At 46.9% G+C, this 24,543-nt stretch overlaps 1 protein-coding gene across 1 annotated transcript in view; it reads right to left on the bottom strand.

Annotated features, from left to right (window-relative positions):
• FRAS1 (Fraser extracellular matrix complex subunit 1) overlaps positions 1-24,543 on the bottom strand; it is a 105,547-nt gene that overhangs the window by 39,061 nt on the left and 41,943 nt on the right. Inside the window, 12 exon segments of the mRNA XM_030947091.1 lie at positions 2,028-2,174; positions 3,731-3,883; positions 9,555-9,698; positions 11,218-11,358; positions 12,836-13,009; positions 13,790-13,930; positions 14,364-14,504; positions 15,785-15,928; positions 20,555-20,689; positions 20,969-21,112; positions 22,887-23,034; positions 23,828-23,917. Of these exon segments, the coding sequence (XP_030802951.1) occupies positions 2,028-2,174; positions 3,731-3,883; positions 9,555-9,698; positions 11,218-11,358; positions 12,836-13,009; positions 13,790-13,930; positions 14,364-14,504; positions 15,785-15,928; positions 20,555-20,689; positions 20,969-21,112; positions 22,887-23,034; positions 23,828-23,917 (1,702 nt within the window).

Raw genomic sequence — 24,543 nt, 5'->3', positions numbered from 1 at the left:
AAAGAATCAAGCAGCTGCTTTTAGGTGCTCTGGTGCCACTCTGATTTTTCTTCACTTAAGAACACTACATGAAAAAATTATTTTTTTCAAGTGCTCGAAAGAACCAACTATTAAAAATACAGTAAAACATTCTACATGAGGTCTAAATCCACGGGAATCTGGCTACCCATGGAGGCATGCCAGAAGAGTAAGCAAAAACTGTATCTGGAAGCAAACCTGTCTGCTTGTTTTATCAGCATGACTCCCTATCTGCATTTTTAAGCCCGTTAAGCTTCTCACTGTTCCTGGGCCAGGATGTCATTGAGTTTAAAAATATCTCCCAGGGCCCATACGTGCACTCAGCATCTCTCTGAACCTCATTCCAACCATGAGTTCCTCAAAAGTGCAAAGAGACTAAAATAAACGTTGAAAAGGGACCAGATTTTCTCAGCCTGGCAGCCAACCTCCGATTAAACAATCTTCATTCCCTCCAAGTGGCAGTTTCCCAGCAGCCTGGGACAATTTGTATCTCCCTGGCTTATCAGCAGCACTTGAAAAGGCACAAGTGACACTTGGAATGACAAAAATCCAACACACTTGGCCTTGAGCCCCCTGCTCCAAGGATTACAAACACTTCTTAAAAAGCCATTTGCAATAAGGAGATTAGAGTAGCTAAATTGGCTTGCAAAAAAAAAATCTATCTGAGCCCCTGAACCAAATTCAGGAAGGGTGCAGGCCTCATGAACATTCCCAGTCTAGTTGATATCCTGAGGCAGGAGCTATCAACAGGAAAGCTTTCATTAGAAAGTGACATGTTAATAAGAAAGGGAGATATTTTGGTGCAGCAAGCTAGAAGAGAATCCCTACTGCTGGGGAAAACTGAATATTTTATTGAGCTTGTAGGAAACCAGCCAGAACATTTTTTTTAATTCCTATTTTTTTATTTCTTTCTTTTTTTATTATTATTATTGAATGCCCTTTTTCTTTTTTTTTTCCACATCAGAAGAATGGTACAAGTCCTTCCAGCTATTTCCTTGAACTTATGTAAGGTGTCTCCATTTCTGCTGATCAGATGGAAATAATAGTTTCAGGAGAACCATCTATTTCAACAAAAGGCAGGTAAAGCTGACAACCACTTCAGTTTCCTCCTACAGGACCTCATCAGTGACAAAATTGGGTCTAGGTAGGATGACACTGATACCTGGACTTAGTGCAACAGAGTTATTTTATCATAAATTGGGAGAATTTAAATCAGGGTAACACCAGACTTCATTAATCTGAGTGTTCAGGTTCACAGTGACCAAACCACATCAGCATTCACTCACTTTTAGGTATGTGTATTATAGTGAGACAATTCAAGCAGGGCTTTTTCCAGGTTTTTGTATCTTTGGGCCATATAATTTTGAATTTTAGAACATCAAGCCAAATAATTTTTGAGAGAAATAACCCAGAGTCAGAGTGAACGCAAAATAAAAAAGGAAAAGAGAGGCCCTGAGAGATGGACAAAGAATAGCAATCGTGGGATAAAACATAGCCTAACACCAGATCAATTCCACCAGATCATTAGGAGCAGCTCAGGTCTGTGTCTACCAAGCTGTGCCTCGATTCTCCTGGGGTTTCCCATGAGGACAAATGGACATTAAAGCTCCAGTGCAGCTTCCATGGCATGTACTGGCAAGCAGTGCAGTGGGGAGGGGGTTTGCCTTAGTAAGGACTCATTAAAACTGGTCTCAACTTGCCAAGTTTTCATCAAGTCCAGAATCCATCACAGGGAAACCTACACAAATGCTCCTGCAGATTTTTACAGCAGGACACAAAGCCTCTTGTCTTTTGAGGTCAATAACAAAACTGCAACTGTTTTGAAATTTCACCCCTGCTCTAGGCTCTGCTCCTGAGGCAGCTCATCACCTCTGTCAACTCACATCACGTTTTTAGGCACCTGAACCCTTTTCTTTCCAGGCAACAGCCATGGTGAGCAAAGAAGCAAGAAAAGCCAGGTTGGAAAATGCACTGTGGGAAGGAGAGGGGGCTGGGGGAGAGGCACTCACGTCTGCAGGTGTTGCTGTCATCCCTGTAGTAGCCCAGGGAGCAGAGCGGAGCACACGCGCCCGTGTGGGACAGCACCAGGCTGGCACTGCAGGACGAGCAGGACAAGGGACCCTCACCAGTGCAGCTCTTACAGGAAGGGTGGCACCCTGCAGGGACAGCAAAAACAAGGCTTCTGGTCAAGGAAAAACAGGTCTCAGGGCAAGTGCCACAGGCTTCAGCAGAAACACTCTGAGACTGGGAGCAGGGGTGGTGAGCACCAGAAGTTCCTGCCAAGTCTAAGCCCTCAGTGGTGCACAGTGCCCTCCACCCAAGAAAGGATCCTCTCCTTTCTTTCCTTCTTTTTACCCTCTTCTCTTCAGCCTTCCCTTCTTAAGAAAAACCCTTGCAGGATGTGGCCAGGACCTGTCTAATAGAGAAGAGTGAAAAAAGGGCTAGCACATACCTCCCTCTCATGCTTTCTCCCAGCTAGCTTCAGGTTAGATCCTCTTTGTCTGTGCAGGAACCATCGAGTGCTTTTCTGACAGTTCCACACTTCCCTGAAGATTCACATCCATCCCTTCAGCAGGAATTGCACTGATGGAGACCAGACTACCTCCATACACCCTCTCCACATTTCCCTCATGACTTTTCAGGCTCATTTCTTAGTCTGACCAAAGGGACTGACTCACAGGGGCTGAGGCCAATGTACCCTATTACTTTCTCCAGAGAGGTTACATACAAAATGATTAATCTGTTTTACTTCTTGACAGGCCTTTATTTAAAGATTGATGCCATCATTACACCTATCATGATAGGTGTAAAATTAATCATGAGAAAGAGTGGGCAAAGGGATCAGAAGCTGTGCTGGGGATCTTAAAAGGCAGAACAAAATATCCTACAGGCTGTGACATCGTCTGAAAAATGCACAACTCCTTTTAAATCAAACCTTCAAACCAAAGGGAAGAAATGTTATCCCTAGGCTTACACTGCCAGGAAGGCAAAACCTCTCTCTCTCTCTCAGGGGCCTTTCCAATCAAGTGACACAGAGCGTGTTTCATAGCTCTGAGATCTCATTTGTCAAACCAGGTAAATAAACACACAGCTCCCAGAATGCTGGAGAGAAGCTTTGAAATATTACCCACCCTCAACTAGATTAGGAAATGCCACTTCCTGCAAAAGGAGCATCTCCATTGTGCTGAATTTCTGCTCTGGGTTCTTTTCTCTCAAACTGAAGCGCATTAGCCTCTGCTCAGCTTGGAGCTTTACCACTTCTCTGTCAGGCTCAGAACAAGAAAAGGAATCTGCTTCCTTCTAAGAGCCCAGGGAGCAGAAAGCAGCTCAGACAATGACTGGAACATGAAACCACATCAACAACAACAGGTGGAGGAGATGCAGGCACATGTCAGAAAATGAAATGTGCCCTGGGTGTTGCATCCATTGCACCAGCCTAGAAAGCTGAATGGAATTGGCTTTCTGTTTTGGGAGCTGCTACAAGCCATCACCTTCAGGGCCATTATTGCAGCAAGACAAGCCTCAGCAACAGACCTTAGGCTGCAGAACATCCTGGAAAAACTCCTACAGCACGAGAACAAAACTGCTCCAGCGCAGCGTCCTGCCAGCTGGACAAAGCCTCTCCACTAGACAGGAGCCGCTTGGTGGGACTCCTCCCAGGGGAGCAGGCAGCTCCCTGCAGCTCCCCGAGGTTTCTGCAGGAGGCACTCACGTTTGCAGGCTCCGTGCTCGGCGTAGTGTCCCGGGGGGCAGTCGGGCAGGCAGCGATCCCCCAGCAGCAGGTGCCGCCCGTGCTGGCACTTGAGGCACACGCTGCCGCTGTCCCGCAGGTCAGCCACGCACCGCTGGCACAGGGGGTGGCAGTCTGGAGGGAACAAGGGACACTGAGCACGGAGGGACAGCACAGAGCATGGCTGAGAACTGCAGGAGGGCAGCGGGGATGGAACATGGAGAGCAAATCCCCCTACCCGAAACTCCCACATCCTTTCCTCTTGCCTCCTCCTCATCTCGTGCTCTTCCTGAGCACCACAGCATTTTCACTTTCCCTCTGCATCCCTCCTGCCCCATTGAAGCATCCTCTTTCCATCCTTAAGTGAGCTTGGGAAAGTTTTGCACAAAGCCAGCTCAAAGGCCTTTGCTTCCCAAGCCCTTTGTCTGATCCTGAGTGTTGCTGCCTAAGGTTCCTCTTTAGCCCCACTGGAGGCCTCAGGCACTCACCTCCCTCTGCTCCCACCATGGCAAAACGAGGAGCAGGACCTGTACAGCTGCATGATCTTCTCCTGTAGTTCCTGCTGCTCCCATTTTCCCCCACAAATGAGACATCCACACCCTGAAGCAGCCACAGCAGCCCTCCAAGCCAGGCCAAGAGTGGCATCAGAGTGCCTCAAAACCTTTTCCTTTTTCCATTTCTCCCCAGCAGGACGCAAGCTTGCGTCTCCTGACCTCTGCCTGAACTTAGGTGCTTCACAAGGTTTGACAACAAGGCTTTTGTGTGCACAAAGGTGCAGTGTAAGGCAACCTAGAAGCCAAATTAATCCTCATTATGGTAATCGAGAAAATTATAAAGGAAATGACGACTGTCTTGAAAGATATGTAACAATGAGGCTTGATTGGAGTGCCTGGCCTCTTGTCAGATTTCTGCTGCAGGTTCACCTTTCTGTCTTTTGTCTCCTGTGACAGCACTACTACAGGTTGTCAGGCAATCTAGATTTACAAGCTGAGCACAGGCTCACATGGGAGCCTGGAGGAATTCTGCATCCACAGCTGCAGGAGCCTGGCCCCAGCTGACATCTCCTGCATGTCACACACAGGAGATTCTCACCCCACACTGCTGCAAAAGCCCAGAAGCAGCTCAGAAACTGATCCAGTCCTGACTGCAGGCAGGGATCCAAGCTTCTTACAGAGCTGCCTCCTTCAGCTCCTGCTTTTACAGGGTGCAGAACCCATGGAGTTTCTGCCCCGTGCTCTCAGCCTTGGAGCTGGGAAACGACCAGCCAGAGTTGGGGTACAGAGGTGGAGGCCCTGGAGCCAGAAAGGATCACATGCAGCCCACCTTAGGGAGCAAGGACTGGGAGATCATCCCAAAGGCCCTGAGTACCTGTGATTTGTAGGGGCTCGAGGTGGGGTGATGAGGTTTATGTACTTATAACCAATAAAATTACCAAAAATCCAATTAGTTTTTTGTACTTCCACATTTACCTGGTAATATGATGACTCTCCTTACTGCTAAAATAATACTCCTCCAGTTGAACTTCTTGCTGGAGCCACTGGTCTCTAATAAAGAGCTTTGGCAGGGTATAATGAGTAACAAATCTGCTCAAAAGGTTTCATACACAGAGCATAAAAATGAGGCTGAGAAAATGCAGGGTATCCACACAGTCAGTATCTGCAGCAAAAATCCTAGATTCTCACAAACTAACACTTAAAAATCCAAGTATCTACAAAACTCAGTGCTGCTGCAGCAGAGTTTTCCCTTCACAAGCCTCTATTTTCACTCCAGCGAGTGGCAAGAGTTTTCTCAGTTACTGTTTTAGGATGAATCAGCTCCATCACTCTCTTGTTCCTTTGCAAGCCTGGAGATCAAAGCACACACAGCACCAACAAAAAACCCAGGGCTGCTGCTCGTGGTGAATTTCAGGGACATTGGGGAGTGAGTGAGAGAGCGAGGGAAGAACTGAAGGGCTTTGTTTAGGGAGAGATGATTTCACTTTTTCACAGCAGGCTCCCTTTGAAGCCAGGACTAACAGAAGGGGAATGTTTTCCTTGTGCTTCTCAGTCATCCCCCAGCCCTACTTGATTCCCACTTCTGCCTTCTCCCTGTCAGTCCTGCCTCCAGCTCAGCCAGCGGGCACAGCCTGTGGGATTTGGGTTTTCTGGAGCCTTCACATCCCCAGCTGGCTGCAGGTCAGTGCCACACTAGTTGGTTAATTCCCTTAGACGCCTTCCAACTGAATTCTTAGGAATTCTGTCACCCCTTTGCTGGTAGTCCCAATGCCTCCCTCCTCATCTTTCTGAGACTGCTGACTTTCCTCCCACTCCCCAAGCAAAATGTTTTCCTGCTCCCCTTCCAGCAGGCTCTGATTTCCCTCTTCCTCACCTCTGTGCAAAAGTAACCCCCATCACTGATCTTCCTACGAAGCTACTTCCATTGCAAAGCAGAATGGAAGTGCTTACATGGATTTCCAGAGTTACTTGACTTCCACACCCTCTTTAGCTTTCTCTTAGCGAATAAAACAAGAAAACTGTGCCCTTCCTATATGGAAATTATCTGTTACAGGTTGTTCTAAGACAAAAGAGGCTGTTGGGGAAACAAAACCATCTCTGAAGTGTTTGTGAATGCTCACAAAGGAAACCAGTGGCATTTCTGCCTCTCAGCTCCACCACTTGCTAAGCATATATTGTTTAAACACATCACCCCTCTTAGGGGCTCTCCAGGAAAGTATTTCCTGATGCAAGTTTTGTGCTGTGCTCTAAGGTGAGACCTGAGGTTTACAACAGAGCATGACTTCAAATCAGCACTGAAAACACCACACACTTTATAGTCACCTCACTGGGCAAAAAAGCCTCTGGTCTTACAGTAATTCCAGAAAGCAAGTCAGTGTGGTTGGTTTAGAAGGATATGCAACACTGACCAGGATTTTTGGCTTGCTTTGGTTGTTGGAATGTTTTTCTTGTCTCTCTTTTCCAAGACCTGAGAGAGAATCTGTCATTGAAAGAAGCCAAGTGAATTCCTGGTGAAGTGCAACCAGGTTTGCAGGGATCTGCCTGCTCTGGGAGAGCTTCCCCAGGCAGTGTGAGGTGGGAGACCCAGCTGGAAGGTCCCTGGCACAAAGGAGCCCAGACCAAAGCAGGGAAAGAGTTTTCCCTCCTCTGGCAGCTCAGCTGCTGGCTCCGTAGGAGGCTGCAGAGCAGTGAGGGAGTGGAGCTGAGCCCCTCTTGCTCCAGCTCTCTGTGATGATATCAGTGTCTCTAAACGGACAGCAACAGCTCATTAATTTTACAAGGAGCTGAGGATATTTCTTGTTGTCAGAGTGTCCCTTCTGGAATTTTAAGAGCAAGGCAGCAAAGCTTGTTACACGCCCCCTCCTGAGCGAGCTCTTCTGGTTTAGCTTTGAAGGTTTTCCCAACTGCACACAGGCTAAGAAAGCAAGGGCCTGAGGAACACAGGGAGTGGGAGCTCCCTTGCAGCTGCAGTTAAAACCAGGCTGAGAGGGATTCTCTATCAGCTGGGGTGCACAGTTTTCTTCCACACCAGTCCCTCTGCACTTGTCTAACTGCCCTTCCATGCAGTCAGGAAAAGTCAGGAAAAGTCAGGGAAGCTTCCAGATAAACAGAGAAACCTCAAATCAGAAAAGCAAGGGCAGGACAAGGCTTCCAGCAGTGATTGGGATTTTTAGAGTGCTGATGGCAAAGTTTCCTGAAGCTGAGGTCAAGCTGAGCAAGAGGCAGAGGGACATCTGGGAACTGGGAAAACAAACACCACAGAAGCTGTGAGATCCAACGGGGGATGGCTCAAGTCTCAAGCACATTCCTTTACATTTGGGCTATAAAGTGAAATTAATCAATTGAGCAATCTCAGGGGAGAATTGGCACAAATTCTGTGTGCCCAAAACAGAGCTCAGGGACTCATTGATTTTCTGGAAGTTGAGGACATTTTATCTTTCCTCTGCTTAAATGTGAAATGCTTATTTGATTAACTGCTGAAAACAAGACCTTTTTTTGTTCCTATTAACAAGGCAAATGTTCCAATCCTCATTCAGGTAACATGCACAATAACACCATTAATTCCCAGGCAATGGTTTGGAGTGACAGTTGCTTTTCTCCAGCCTCTGTGAAAGATTTCCCCCTCCAGGTCCATAAAGGATGGCAGGTGACTGTGATGCACAGCAGGCCCTATAAGCCATAACACAATTCTGCCTGCAGGGTGGGGAATAAAAGATAAATGGGAAGATAATTGTAAAAATATATTGCTTTGGGAGGTGAAGGAAAAAGCTTTGTTAGATTCTGTTGCAAATCATATCTTATGAGGGTGTCAGGAGTTTTAATGTGCTCTTTTATGGGACAGCTGCTCTTTAACTGGTAATTAATAACTTGCAAGGGCAAATTCAGCATTTCAATCAGTGCTGAATGAGAAGAACGAGTGAAACTTAACAACCTGGATGTGGAGCACTTTACCTCCAGGAGAACTGGCCACAAACATCTTTTGCTTAAACACCAGACATAAATTTAGCACAAAGAGCAGACTGCAGATCCTGGGCCAAAGCACAACTTTTTGGTCAAAGTGAAAAACCTCAGTTATGTTCCTCTGCAAGGGTTCTCACAGCTTCTGTGGGACAAAGAAACACCTGGACACTGAGGGTTCCCATGCCACAAGGAATGCCCTCCACACTGCTTCCAGTTCCTGGGACATCTCCCTGATGATCACTGGGACTGGGGAGAAGGAGAACTGGTCCATGACACCAAACAAAGGGATAATTAAAGAAGAAACCCTCCTCAGAAAGAGTGCTGACTGATGATAAATGGTACTAAGGTTTTCCCGACACAATTCACAGGGGAAGGCCACTTTTCCACAGGACTTCTTTCATAGGAAGCATAATGCAAATCAATGGGGAAATAAGGTGGAAGAAATAAAATGCACAGAGCTCTCACACACCAGGACATTAGTAAATACCACTGTATCCCCCAAAATTGTACAGGACAGAGACACCTCTTTACACTGAAATGCTGAATTATTTCCAGTTTGCATTTATCTGGCTCTATCTTGATTCCCCAACCCGAATTCCTAAGGAGCTGTACAGTACTTTTAGGATATTTTCCTACTCCTCACACACTTTCTTTCCTGGCTCTTTTTGTCCCTGCAGACAAAACAGTCACTGTTGTTTAAAAGGGTGATGAAGAAATGGTTCATAGAATTAAGCTGTGGAGAGCAAAGAAACAAGTCTTTCATTAAAAAACATCCAGGACATAGATGTTCAGCATAGAGAAGGCACTGTGAAGGGAAATCATATTAAACTGAGAACAATAGCCTCTCAATGAATATATTTATTACTCCTAATGCATTTTTCCCTTTTCTTAGGATTCCTTATCTCATTCGGAACTGTTCAGCCTGGATTAAGCCTCACACAGCGTATCTTTTTCTGATAAAGAAAAAAAAAAGGCTTGATAAAGCTCAGAAATGGTTGGAGCAGTTCCCAGGATATGTTTATACGTGTCTGTAGGGTGGATTAAAAGCAATTTTTCTTTTTAACAGATAAATGCAATCAGTGGTTTCAGATGATGGGCTTAAGTGCAGCCAGTGAGCACTCACACAGCACAGCCCCCATCCAGAAATCCTATTACCTCCCAAAAATGCACACAGCAACTCTTGCTGCGCCAGCTTTTCTTTAGGGCCCCATCAACTGCTTCTTTGGATCACAAATTCCAACTTAGCTCCTTTTCCTGAAGCTCTGAGCAGGACCCAAGCAGCTTTGCTGGCAGTGTGAAGCAGCAGTTCAATGGCACAGCCAGCTCATGCCCCAGCAGCTGCCCTGACTCACCCACACAGTAGCCCACCAGGTTGAGGTACTGCTCCTCCTTGCAGCCTGTCCTGCACTTGCCACCATCCAGAGTGGCATGGGGGTGGCAGGTTGAGCATTCCCGGTCAGAGGGGCCATGGCATGTCTTGCAGGATGGGTGACAGGCTGCGGGAGAGAATCAACACTCCTGGTCAGGCTCCTGGTGCACCCTCTCCCCTCCCTTCCCAAAAACCAGCTCCCACCATCATTTACTCCCACAAAACATGGGCACAAAGTGGTCTCATGACACTGGGGACTGCAGGGTTGTGGCTTGGAAGGCTCATTTTGAATAAACAAGGTGAGGAATGGGTTGTCAGTGATTTGTTCCCTGCATTAATCAAGGTATAGATCTAGACACAATATAAAAGAGAGAGAGAGAGAGAGGTTAGCCCTGTTATTCCTCCCTCCAGCATATGCTTGTGCATATAAAAAACCAGAGTGGGATGCACAGGGGAGATAAATTAAACTTCTCTTGGGACTCTGTCAACATCATTGTGGAGCTTGATATGCATGAGAGGAAAACTGGGGAATGGTTTTTCCACCTGGGGAATGGTTTTTCCACCAAGCCCTCCCAACCTGAAACCTCTGAAGCAGGAATGCCCTGCCAGCTCATTAGCCACTTCTGTCTGCCAAAAGCTCAACAAAGACATGGCAGAGAATGTGGCTTAAGAGCACTCAAAAATATTTCATGGGCTGCTTTTGTATCCTTCCAGCTTTAATGACAGATGTCACATTTCCATGCTACAGATCTGAGGGAGATAAAAATACTACGGCTACCAGTCAGTAAAAAATTCTTAAAAACTACTTTCAAAGCTCTTTAGGAATAAAAGGGCACAGCTTGCAAGATGGCACTTTCCTGACACTGAAATTTTGTTTCTAAGACATTTTTATAAGCCTGAGATGGCGTAAAGCAGCACTCAGCAGTTACCTCAGCTCTAAGGTGGCAGGGCACACCTCAGAACTGATGAATCTTTACAATGGCCTGCCAAATAAATCTATTTATAGAGTTGTTCCTTGGCTGAATAAATTGAATAAATACAGCAATGGACTTTTTAGGAAAGGTTTTTCTCTCTAAATCTGAGGCTTTGCCAAATAAAAGCATTTTATTTTTTTGGTGCTGTCCTTTAAAGAGGTTTTTTCCACAGCACACAAGCTAGGAACACCACCCTGAAATCAAGCACAAAATATCTTCAGGGAAACAGTCCTGAGGAGCAAAACTTATTGCAATTTATGATTCCAAGTGCATGTCTGTTGCCCTGGTTTTTTTAGATTTTCTAAGACTTCTAATGTTTACATTCTTGAAACGAACTTTCTCACACACTTTATGTAAATAACTTATTGTTTTGCATTCTTTTATGGAGAAGAAATTTGAGAGATTGCTGGTTTGTCCAGTGCCATTGGAGAGGTGGCACTGTCATCCCCCAATCCACTGTCACTTTTAGAAATCTATAAATGTTGGAGTCAGAAATTAAACTTCCCTCTTTCTAACCTTGGAGAGTTGTGTGTCCATGCTGTTTTATTTCATGTGCCATAGTGACACACGTCTCTCTCCCATTAGGAGGAGATTCCATTCCCTCAAATTGGACTGAAACTACCTAAACACCCTCAGAGAAATTACAGCCTCTGTAACTGCAGGTGCACTCACGGGAGCAGTGGTTCCTGTGGCTGAAGAGCCCCTCAGGACACGAGGGGAGGCACCTGCCCTGCAGCAGCACACGAGGAGCCGGGCAAGCCGTGCAGTCCTGGGAGGAACTCCCCACGCAGCCTGCACAGGAGGAGTGGCACTCTGCAGCACAGGGAGACACAACAACACACAGAAAGCCACGTTAATTCTGCCTTATTTCACTCCTTACTGCCTCAAAATATGCTTGGGAGAGGTAGGAAGGAGTGCAAAGTAGAGAGCAGTTCCTGAAGATAAGGGGCAGGCAGAGATAGCTGCAGATTGAATATCTCTTTGCACCCACACAGTTCATTACCGAAATGCAAAGCTGAGCTGCCCAACACCATGTGATTCTCTTGTCCTCCCTGGAAGAGCTCTGGGGTTCTGCAAACTCACCAGCTGCTGAAGTCACCTTCTGTTATCACCCTGCAGCCACTCCAGGCAGGGTTTCCTATCACTGCACAGTTATCATCCATTCTGGAGCAAACACCCACAGAGGTGGACTGGCCACCTGAAACAAACACTCACCACAAGGACAGCCCAGCAAGAAGGAGGAGTGCAGTTAAAAACTGCATTTCTTTCCTGGAACTGGCCCTAAACCAAGCCATCTTCAGCTAAGCCATCTGATTAAATAAATACATAAACTCACTAGCCAAAAACCTCATACTTATTAGAGTGGCTGGAGGCCACAGGTTGCACAGTGTGAGTTGAATGCAGACATCTGGACTCTGGGGAGACAAGACACAGGGCTGGACAGAGGAAATTAAATGAAATAAAGTAATTTATACAATTCACTTAGCTGGCAGCCAGGGAGATCTTTAGGGTTCCCTTCCAACCCAGGCCATTCTATGACTCTACAAAACCAGCACTTTGCCCTACATATGAACATGCTTCTGTTCTGCACAATGTTGTGGGTTTGGTTTTCAAAGCACTATAAAATAAAAAAACCTGGATTTTAAATTATGTCCACATTTACAGATAGTTTTTTCCCAACAGGAAGAAATAGCCACCTGTAGAGTTGTTACTATTGTTATTACTACTACTTTACTTCAGTCACTATCTCTCTGACTGGTGGGATACCACACATATCCCCAGTGTACATCCCATTACCCCCTTTTCCAAACACCAGCCTTCATGGAAAAGCTTCCTAGTTGGTATTTCAGGAGAGTGGCTGAAATGGCAGTTGTGCTGCAGGGCATATAGAAGAAGAGCTTCCTCAAAAGAAAAGACTGCTGTGGGATGTCTTGACCTGCTCCAAGGGCTAAGAAGGAGAAAGCTCAGTCTTTTTTGAAAAGGATTTAAGGGTTGATCCTGCTTCAAAGTAAGTCAGTGCTAAAAATCACGTACTCAGCTTCAGTGGAAAGGAGCTGAGCTGTGCAGGCTTGAACACAGGCTTTCAAAAAGAAAGTACCTGAGTCTTTTAGTCAGGAGTCTTATGTAGATTACATTTTCCCTCAAAAGCACTAGGATGTGTCATTTTGAAAGTTACAGAGTTTAAACACTCATGGCAGTCACGAGGCAAGCACAGGGCTGTACAAATCAAATGCCCTACAAGCCCCCCACATAACACCCAAACCCCAGGGCTCTGACCAGCTCTTCTCACCTCTGCAGACTCCTGTGCTGTCCACATGGAAATGGGATGGGCAGAGGGGGAGGCAAAGGCCATGGAGAGCTCCTTCTCCAGGCAGGTGAGGCTTCAGGACATCCTGGGGTGCCCGGCACTGCAGGCACTGCGCGGATCCCGGGCCGGCGCAGGAGCGGCAGGATGGGTGGCAACCTGGGCACAGGGGGACAAAGCCATCAGAGCCACAGCTTTCCCAGGGAGAAGGACAATGGACAGCTTCCCAGAGACCCAACAGACAAGTCTCAGCAGCATATGGTCCTGCTCTCTACAACAGAACAGGGATTTGAGAAAAATACTTTGACATCGTTCCCCCCCCCCCGCCCCCAAGGAGCAGCTCTTTTCCTGAGTAAAGCTGGTGAACAAATAAAAAACTGGAGCCCTGGGCCACAGACAGCCAATTCTCCTTTAATTTCTGGAACTGCAACAGTGAGCTCAATCTCATTAGGAGGGACAGCAAGAAATGACAGGAGAAAAGCCCTTCGTGTGAAGGGCTCACGCAAAACAGAAATTCACCTTTCCAATTTTCGCTTTTCCCACTACTGCAAAGATGACCTCAGTCTTTGCAAATCTGCCAGATGTGTGTGGAATTTCATACCAGAAATATGTGGAATTTCATACCAGGTATATGTGGAATTTCATACCAGGTATATGTGGAATTTCACCCACCTCTTAAGTCGTGTTGAGAAAAACCTGGGAGCAATGTACATTTATTTCAGCAATGTACACAGAGAAGGGGAAAAAAAAAGCCCCAGAAATCACTAAATCCTGGGGGTGTGAAAGCAGAAAGTATGTGGGAAAATTCACTTTTTTCAAAGCAGAAAACAATCAGCAGGAAAGGCAGGAATTAAGCATTGACTGGTTCAGCACAGGATACAGGGAAAACAAAACCTGGTTTACAGCAGCTGGGGAACTTATCCCAAGTGCAGAGCTTACCCTTGCAGATGTTGTGATCCTGGTAAAAGCCCTCTCCACAGCTTTCCAGGCACTGGCCCTGGCGCAGGGCCAGAGGGAAGGAACAGGAGGTGCAGTGAGTGGCCAGAGGTCCCTGGCACGTGGAGCATGAAGCGTGACAAGCTGACAGAGAAACAGAGCACACAGGGCTGAAACATCCCATTTCTGCTCCTTCAGAGTGGTGCTGCTGCTGACTACAGCCTTCTCCAGCTGTAGAAAACTCCCAGCTGGAGTCAGACTCAGCTAGACGAACTAATGAGAGCAGAAGTGCCCATGTATTAATAAGTACTACCAGTAATTACTCTTGTTCACACAATGTTTTGAACGTGTACCTTAGCGTGTTTGGCAAGGAAGAGAGGTTATTTGAGACAAACCATCACAAGTGAACCAAAGAAAACAGCAAAAAAAAGTCAAATTCCCTGTCCCCACTCCCATTTCTGTGCTCTCAAAATTCCTTCCCCGTGACTGAGGAAGAGCAGACAACACAAGGGGGGTGCCCTGAGAGCTTAGGAAAGGGCAAAAACACCCCTCTTACCTGCAAAAACACCCCTCTTACCTGTGCACCTTCCGGTGCTGCTCGGGAAATGTCCGTGCGGGCACTGAGGGAGGCACTTGCCCTGGTGCAGCAGCTTCCCTGCAGCACAGCTCACACACCTGCCTGCCTCTGGAGAGCACCTCTCACAGAACTGGCCACAAGCTGCCACGAGAAGAAGAACAGCAGAGCCATCAGCCTCTCCCAAGGCTGGAAAGCACCTTATAAATTTTCACAAGCAGCAGTTACCAGACTGTTCAGGAAGGAAGGGGGGAAAAGGTGATTTTAAAAAATGGTAATTTCCCCCCTCCACCTTCTCTTCAGAGTGGGAAAATGCAGCTAAACTCAAGCATGATAATTTTTCTTATCAATTCCTGTGGTCCATATTATCCTAGGCAATCAGCTCTGAAGTGAACTGACCTGTTGTCCATGGAACTCTGGCTTTCCTAAGGCAATATGCTGCTGGAGTTTTAGAAGAGTCAAGAATTTTACTTAACCAATTTCTGTTTCTTTTCACTAGACAAAGCAGCTCTCCAGCTGGGTATCAAAATGCATGCGTTTTGGTAGAAGGTGAAAGGTCTGACTCTCAGAGGCTTCAAGGAACAGATGCCGGGTTTTGAGAAACCACCGGCAATAAGAACCAAACCTAAGTTAAATTTCCTGTTCAGCCTAAATTATTTTCAGCTGTAAGATCTCAAGCCTGTACACTTAAAACATAGGTGAATAAAACTGTCTGGTACAGACACTGACCAAAATGAAGGGGAACATGGTCCTTCAAAATAAGCACAAATAGCAACAATTTTGCCACCATGTTCCAGGTTTTAAGTTCTCTCTATCAAGCTGCAGCCCAGACACACCTGTGTGAGCCACGCGCCTGAAGCCCAACAAGCCCTGACTGACCATGGACAGTCCTCCCAAGCAGCTGGAGGTGGCTGCCAACAGCAATCCAGCTTAGACTGGAATCCATGTGGCAAATGCCAGATTCCTTATTTGAGATCTTTTTTCTCCCTTTCAGGATCTGTTTGACTTATGTCTTTTAATCCCCTCTAGCCACCTCTTCTCCCTTTTTCCCAGCAAACCTTCCCATTTCCCAAGGCACATCTGCTGTGCAGGTATTAGTTACTGTGATGCTGAATTATAATTAAATTTACAGAAAGCTGCTGGCAAAGGCCATTTTTCTTTCCACAGACAAATGGATTTGTCAAGCCCTCAGAAACAGCCCAGCTTTTCAAGCTGTTCAGCAAGGAAAAACCCCTCAAACCTTTCAGCATCTGATTAGTGTAAATGAATTAATAATCTCACAAACAAACAGCAGCTTCCCTCATCCCCTATGAATGCTCAGCGTGCAGCTGGCTTGTCAGACATGAATAAAGCCCCAGCTGCTGCACAGCAAAATGAAATATTGATTGCTGCTTGTGCAGAGCACTCCTCTCACAGGTATTTACCAGTGCAGACACCATCCTTTGGGAAGAACCCCTGGGCACAGCTGGCCAGGCAGAGCCCAGCTTGGAGCACGTGTGATGGGTCCCTGCAGGACAGGCAGTGGCTCTCAGCAGCTCCCCAGCACGAGGAGCAGGACTCATGGCAGGCTGCAGGGGAGAAAAGTGCAGGATTAGCCAACAGCCCCCTTCCAAGCAGCTCCTTACAGCCCAGGGCCTGCACCACTGCACTTCTTTGCAGGTGTGCTCAGGCTTTCACTGCTACAGAAGATGAAAAATAACCAACACAAGCCGCTGCTGCTCTTAGGTTGGAATCTTTCATCCAAGCCAACCCAGCAGGACAACTCCCAGCTGCATTTTGCACGTTTTGGAATGTGGCAGCAGCACAGACCAGAGAAGATGGTGTAGCTGTTCCCACCCCAGGAGGAGTGGGAACACTCAAGTCCCTGGAGCACAAAGGGAAACAGGAAGAGATCCCATCAGAGGCTCCTTAAAACTCAGATGCTCGGGGTGGCTGCTGACAGTAACTGAGCTCCAGGCACAAACACAGATTTGTGCTGCAGGGCTGCACTCAAGGTTTGGCAGAAAGAAAAACAAGCCAGCCTGCTTCTAGAAACAACTCCTCCTGTCCTTCCAGGTGCAGAAGGAACTGACTTAGGAGGAAACCTCATGTGCTCAGCCTGAGTAATTCCTGGGGAAAATATGGGACACACACTCCTATCAAATCCTGTGCTACCAGTGTTGCAGGAACGGTGCAAATTACAGTTCTTTTAGCTGTTGTTTTTTTTTTTCCTCAATTACACCCAAATATGTTCCAATGCTTGTGCTCCCAGTCTGTGGCAGGTGGGAGAAAAGGGAACTTCTTGATGTTTGCCCTGCCAACACTGCCCTCAAGTTGCAGCCACCCAAGAAGAACTCATGTGTGAGCAGCATCAGCGCAATGCAGGGACCTGCAGGCACAGCAGCAGCTCATCCACAGCACTGAGAGCACATTATACATGAGTCCTATGGCACAGAGGGGCACAGCATCCCATCCCAGGGGATTTCCCTGCTGCCCTAGGCAGGGGAGAGCTATCAGCTCCATCTCACACAGAGGGAACTGAACACCTGGGGTTAGAACAGGGAGTGTTCAGGGGGCAAAACACAGGACATTTGAGCTCATGCTCTTGGTCCTTGGCCATTCTGGATGCTCCTTCTCCACACTTCCACCCTGGTTTATTTTCCCTTTCCTTGTCCTGATTAGCTGCTTGCTCTCCTCCTTCTGACCCTCCTGCATCTTCTTTCCCTCCACCTCCTTCCTGATTTTTCCAGAATGCTGTGGTTCCTCTGGTTCCTGAGCACCCCAGTGTGAGGGGTGTCTCAAAAGGACCCTGGGCATCCTGTACTGGGTAGGATCCTCCCCTCACAATCCCAACACAACAAACACCAACCATGCCATCCCAAGGCAGAGCTTGAGCACAGTTTCCTGCTCCAGTCGATAATTTCCCTTGCTGATACAAAACCTGCATCTCATTCCAGCTTGGATGATTTCTCAAAGTTGACTGCAGAGTATGAGTTCATGCTGTAAATTTCTAAGCAGTGAAATGTCCTCACTTCACCTTGCAGACCTGTGTTGCTCCTCTCTGAGCTCACTCTAACTTTCAACATGTTTTTTAAAGAGTGGGTGCCAGGACTTGGATCCTTTAATTGCAGACTTCCCACTGCACAGCTGGGACCCCTGCCTGTTAACCTGCCTCAGTATGTCAGCACATCTGAACATTCACAGTCATTTGCAAAGTTCTCAATTCCTCCCTAGAGGTGCTGCTCCTTTCCAGGAGACACTTTTCCCTCCTGGCAGCCTGGCTGTGTTTTTAAACAGTTACCAGTTGGCTCTTGCTGGCCCTTGGCAAAGCCCTGTGAGGGGGCGAGGCCCTGTCACAAGAGAAGCTGTGGCTGCCCAATCCCTGGAAGTGTTTAAGGCCAGATTGGATGGAGCTCTAAACAACCTGGGATAGAGAAAAGTGTCCACAGCAGAGGAATTGGAACACAATAATCTTTACAGTCTCTTCCAACCCAAACCATTCTGTGATTCCCTGATTCTGTGACTACACACCCTGACTCCAGAATCCCTGGCTCCCTCAGCACTGGATCCCTGCCAGGCTCGGCAGCTGCTCCTCACCCAAGCAGCCAGGCACCAGCTCCACAGCAAGAACAGGGGGGAAATGGAAGCATTCCATGAGCCACTGTCAGCTCAAACATCTTTGCCTGCAGCAACCAAGTGGCTGTGTGAAAATAAATCAACGGAAGTGACTGCACAGCCAGGAAGCTGATTCCACCCCCCTGGCTATTTCCAGTTGGGATTTGTAGGGGCTTCTTTTGTAGCTCACCAAACTTCTGCAAACACCTGAAACCCTCCCAGGTCTGACCACAGCAGGAGGGCAATGCCAGTGGTATTCCAGTAAGAACACAGAAGGCACTGCTGGGCTTTGGGGTCCCATGGATCTGTGCCACCTCTGCCCTGCACTCCCCCTGGGAGCGGAGCAAGCTCAGCTCAGCTGTGCTGGATCCTGGAGGATCCTCCACAGCCCAAGGACAGCAGGGAAAAGCAACATGTAGGCAGCAGGAATCCAAGTGCTTTGCTCCAGAGCAGGCAGGGTCTGTTAGTGTCAAGTTACACACTTCAACATTGGCATTTTGGGAGATGAAAGCAGGAACACTCCAGTTCTGCCTGGGCTTTTGAATAAGCCTGAAAACATAAATAATTAAGTAAGAAAAATGCAGTGAGAGCATTGAACACTGCGAGTCCTTCGAGCCCTTCCATTCTACCACGCTGACACAGTTTATTTTTGCTTCCCTTTGCTTTGCCTTTGGTGAGGGAGTTCTGCTTCTGCCAAGGGAGAACCCACCACTCTGCCTGACACGAACTCAACCATGAACATTAAATCCACTGCTACATAACTGAACTTATTACCTTTTATTCTCAATTCTACTTTCTCTTAATGGTTTTAATTCTTCACAAAAGCAAGTGGAGGGATGGGGGCAGGAAACAACCCCAGTGTAGGATTCGAATAGGGCAGAGATCAAACAACTGTAATCAAAAATTCAAAAGAGACTCAATTAAACTAGCTGTTATAAAACATGAACAAAAGGAAAGGCTAATTCACTGTGTTTTTCTACAATGCAGACAACAGCGTTCCAACAAGAGGCTAGAGCAAGAAACCTGGTGTTAAGTCTCTTTCAAGTCCAGAGCAAATTCCTCTAGAGGGAGTTTACTGGAGCTACAGCAATTAACACAGTCTAGTTCATCCTTTCTGTGCTTTTGGAACTTGCTTATTGTAGATGTTAAAACCATTATGAGGAAAATCTTTTGGAGCAGTCTGAGGCCCGTCTTGACAATCTGATTAGAGATTTGCAGCAATAAAGAGGATACAAGGAAAAGAGTGAATGGCCATGAATTACAGACAGCATCTGAAACTTAAGACTTTCTCCACTGGTTTGACTTTATGCAGAAAATGCAGCCAGGCAGAACTAAAGCAAATTGGTTCAATTCCCTTGAGGAAAGAGGAACAAATTTTCCCAGCAACATTCAGCCACAAGCATGCGTGACTGCAAATTTGGATGGAGTGTACAATCAGTAATCCACAAACCAGCAATAAAATGAAACATTAGCCTTTCCCTACCCCTTCAGCAGTGCATGGGCACTGCCAATTAAACCACCACCAGCAGGTGGAAAGGAAATGATAAAATAAAACCAAATGAAGGAGAAGATTATTTGATACTTAAGCCTACAAATTCTTTTGGACTGAGTCTCTCTTGTCTGTTTATACATCCACAATGGTGCCCTGGGCTGTAGTGGCTGCTGGAGGACAGAGGTTTTTCAGACTTTCACAACCTGAAGCAAGCAGTCAGCTCTTCAAGGGAAGCCACTTCAGAAAAGGAAGCTGGACTTACCCTCTAAAGTGCTTTGCCCTGAAATGTGCCAGAAGCCGTCAGCCTGTATTTAATTCTGAGCAGGAGGGTTAGCTCCAAAGAAATTAAAGCGATGGCTCAGAAGTTAAGCATTTGCTCCACCCCTCTGCTGAAGCAGAAATAATCAGAAGCCTTCTAAAAAGGCCAACATCAAGATGAGAAAAGTGTTAATTTTAGAGAAAACAATTAAACTGCCATGATGAAAAAGCAGCTGCTTTACAGTTTGGGAAGAGTTTAAAGTATTTCAAAGGAGCCGGGGAAGCTCATAAAAGCACTGTCATAGTCCCATCAAAGAGAAAGCTAACTTTCCAGTCTTACTCTCAGTCTTTCCAACTGCTAAGATAAAGGATTTAGACACCGCTCAGTGTTTTATAGAATTACCAATTGACTTTGTAAGGATGCTTCCTGAGAGCAGCCAGCTCAGTGCACTTCCAGGAAGAGCACACGGTATGGACTGAATAAATGGCAAAACCAAGCAGGAAACTTCCACAGAAAGTATTTCCTGAGTTCTATCAATCCCCCACCCTCCAGGCAATTTTCTATACGCCTCAAAATACCATATCCTGAGCACTTGCAGGCAGTTTGCACTGAAGTCAAAGAATCACACAACAGAACTGATCCACTGAGTAATTGTCACGAATATTTCCCCAAGCAGTGATCAATGCTACCCTGCATGGCTTGGTTTCTCTGTTCACTCACTCCTTCCTTTACTCAAGGGTGAACATTAACACCTATGTCAACAGCAGATGCCTCAAGAGAGAGGGTTCTCATAGCCCAGGTAAAGCTCTGCCATCCCAGAGGGCTGCAGCCCCTTGTGCTTGGAGGTACCTGTGCAGAGCAGCTGATCCTGGACGTAGCCCTCCCCACAGGAAGGCACACACTGCCCATCCTTCAGCAGCAGGGGTGCCTGGCATGAGGAGCACTCAAATCCATTGCTGCAGGCTGAGCAGGTTTCATTGCAGGCTGCCAGGAGAAAGGAAAGAGAGAAGAAAAATCAATCCCAAATCCCTGATGCAGAAGGACCCCCCCCGGTCTGACAAAATGAGATTATTTTGCCTCATTTTAGCTCAAGAGTTCAAGAACTTGCTTCTGCTTCCATCTGAATCCTCCCAAAGTCTCATGGTTACAGCACAGCACGTGCTTGGATGCTTTCCCAATCTCTTCAGGATGAGAGATGGGATCCCACAGCCCAAAGCACAGCATGCAGCAGAGGAGGGGGGTCCAGCCCCTTGCAGAACTCACCCAGGCAGGCCCCCCCGTGCAGGTAGAAGCCCCTTCCACACATCTCCACACAGCGCCCGTCCTGCAGCAGCTTCCTGGGGTCCCGGCAGGAGTCACAGCGATCAGAGGCCTGGGAGCAGCTCACACAGTCTGGGTGGCACTCACCTGGCACAGCAGCAACACACAGAGCAGTGCTGGCAGCCAGGAAGGAGCAAAACAAAGCAACTCCGAAACTCAAGTGAAATTCACGGCTTGTTTCCCTGGGTGGTGCAAGGTGTGCTAGCTTTGAGTGGCTTTTTATACACTAGATTATTTCAAAGGGGCTAAATGTTTTATTGCTCTATTCAGTATGTGAGAAGCCATTAGAGAGACTCAGATTTTCTAGGCAATTGATTAAAGGGGTATTCACTGTCCACATGGTTTCTCAGCAGTGAAATTTGTAAGTCACCAGGAATCAATGGCCCGAAGCAACCTGAATTTGAGATTCCTAAAGCCAAACCCTGCAGTAAGTCATGACTCTGTGTCCATGCCAGGTCAGCGCACAGCTGGCAGACTGCTCCCCCTACATAAAAACCTTGATACCACAGCACCACAGAAGAATCTCCTGGCCACAGGTACGTGGAGAGATTCAGAACAGAACAATTTTTCTCTAGCTACAAAAAAAGCCCCTCTGCTCCCAGCCAAGTGTTCTCAGCGAGGCTCCAAGCCAAAGGTTCTCAGTGAGAGGGAATATTTGCTGGCTTTAACATAAATACAGCAGTGCCCAGGGCTTTTCACTTTCCCTTGGCTGAAAAGGAGTGGGTTCTCTCTGCCAGCTTCCCTCCAGCACATCTCTGAGAAGCAGCAATCAATTTTTGCTGGCTTTATGGAAGCAGATGCAGCAGGGGCTGGTGTTCTGGGCTCACAGATCGAACTGCTGCAGGCTGCACTTTGCATTTGTTTCTCATCCCCCACCACGGCAAGACAGAAAAAACACAGAGGGAAAAGAGTAGGTTTGGGTGAGGGAAACTGTCAGTTACCTTTCAGGACACAAAAAATGCAGGCTTGGCTCTGGATGTCCAATACCACAACTCCAAAGCCTGGGTTTTCCAAAATGCTACCATGATGGAAGCTAAATGATCACTTTTTCAAGGATAACCAGCAGACAGGGGCAATTCTTGATAAGGAGAAGGGAGAGGTGCTGAGAATACTGTATCATCTATCCCTTCCTCGGCAGCCTGTGCAGAGGCTGTTCTGTCTCAAAAATCCAGGACAATTCCATCAGAACTTTCTAAAGCCTGCTTCCTTCACTTTTCTATCTCTAGTGCTTTGCATTTCCATTAGCATGCAGCAAATAACAAGCTTTAAAACAAGAAGATGGCAAATGTGCCCAGGCACTCCAGCACAATTAAACTGTGAAGTTATTTTCTTTTTTACTGAGATAAAGCATTAACTGGAGCACCCTGATAAAACCAAAGTTATGTGACTGCAACAAGAAGAGCTACCAAAAAGAACAAGCAACCCACAGCTAAAGCCTCCCAACCATGAAATGTAAATCCAAGGGAATGACAATATCCTGGAGAAAAAGGAATTTATAGGCAAAATTATCATATAAGCCAAGGCTAGGCTAGTGTTTCCAAACAATTATTAACTGGCAGCCGGTCAGCCTCAGGTGAGCTTGTGGCATTAACAGTGGGTGCACAGTCTTTCTTCTTCCCACTCCCAAGAAATAACCAGGAGCCCATAAGCTCCAAAACTCACGCTGGGATTCAAGAAAGGAGCAGTGGAAGAAAAAAGACAAAACACTTCAGGAGAAGTCACTGGGAGCCTCAAACTTATCTAAGAGCTAAATTGTAGAGTTAATCAGCGACTGCAGACTGGGGGCTAGATAAGAGTGGTGCAGGGGGAAGGAGGGCTGCAGGGGCTCCAGAAGCAGGCAAGGGCTGCCCTGGCTCTGTACCTGGCTGGCAGCGGGGGCAGCAGTGTCCCTTGGCCTCCCGGGGCCGGCTGCCCCGCGGGCAGGGCGGGCAGGAGCGCTGGAAGCAGGTCACCGCCGCGTCCCGGCACTCGCACTCCCGGCACGGCCCCTCGGCCCAGCTCTGCCCGTCCTGCGGGAGGAACACGCCTTCAGAAAGCCTCCTTTGCCCGGCATGCGGGTGAAACGGCACAGAAAAGAGACAGCAGGCATTTCAAACGCTCACAAAGCTTTTCTGACGGGTCCTCTCTCAGAAAGGACCAACTGGAAAAAAATTCACACCTCAGTGTTTTACCTCACCTGGGGCAGAGAAAGGGATGTGAGCAAAGAAAGGCTCAGCATCTAAAAAAATAGCCCCACACAACATTAAATTTCCCATTTCCCACTTTTGTTGGCAAGGAGCAGCTATCAGCTCCAGCCCTCATCAGTGAGGGCGATGAAAAGTCCACTACTGGAATATTTAAACTGAGATAATCAATGTTCCCTCTTTTCTCTTTAACTTCAGAGGGAAGTTCCTTGAAAATATTAATAATGGGCTCCTGCTGCAGTAAAGATTATAATCAGTGGGATACATTGGCAGAAAGCTACAGACTGCCCCAGCTCTGTAGCTTCTGCTTGATAGGATTAAAATCAACTATCATTATGAAATGTGCAGGAAACCTCTGAGTAGGGATATTAAATATTAAAGGAAAATGATTGATTGAGCTGCACAGAGGAGACCAAGGAAAACTGAAATTCTGCAGCAGATGCACACAAGTGTTTCTGCAAACTGCAGAAGCAATCTGCAGACTATATTTATGGATTATTTTGCTACCACACTTGTAAATAATATCCTTCTCAAAACCGGAGGGGGAGAGCCAGCCCCTCCAAACCTTTGTGAGCAGAACTCACTATTCCCTGCTGCAATCCTGTACAAGGGTACTCACAGCTTTGGTATGCTCTTTGTAAACACAGTCACTATGGCTGGAGATACATTCAGGACAGCACTTCCCCTCTAAGTGAATTAATTCTTCACCCTGCGAAGAAGAGAAAGGTTGCAGCAATTCCAACAGAATCAACACCGCCAAAACCACTGTGGAATGCTGAGGCAGAACAGCTCTTGCCCTGGAATGCAATCTCCAATATCTAATTTCACCTTATCTTCTCCCTATCCCACTTCACCTGTGTAGGCAGAGGTTGGAAAACGTGCTTGGCCAATATTGCAGCTGCAGAATAAACCCCAGGAAAGGCCTCGGAATTCAGCGCTAAGGCCATTACCTCATCCCCAAATCCCACAGAGAAATACTCCCCCTTTTTACCATGGATCACTGGGGTTTCATCAGGCCAACCTCAGGACTTCAATGCATAGAGGCTTACCTTCCTTTTCAATGTTCTACTTTTACTTCCCCAAGAGAATTTCAAAGCACATGCTCTATTTATCCCAGATGGAAAAAGCCTGTTCTTTGTCACAACTGTACAGCTCCGCAGATTCCACTTAAATAACTTCAGTTTGAAGATAAGAATTTAGCAGCAGGAGAAAGGAATAAAGTGCCCCAATTCACTACAACTCTTTGTGCCCAAGTGGAAGCTGAATATTTAGAAAAGTGAGAGATTTCTTTTTCCTAGGGAACCAGGACACAGCTCACAAGAAACAGCTTTGGTT

Source organism: Camarhynchus parvulus, chromosome 4 (assembly GCF_901933205.1).
Source record: "Camarhynchus parvulus chromosome 4, STF_HiC, whole genome shotgun sequence".
Taxonomy (NCBI): domain Eukaryota; kingdom Metazoa; phylum Chordata; class Aves; order Passeriformes; family Thraupidae; genus Camarhynchus; species Camarhynchus parvulus.
Note: the sequence above shows the minus strand (reverse complement) of the source record. Positions and strands in the feature narration are given on the sequence as shown.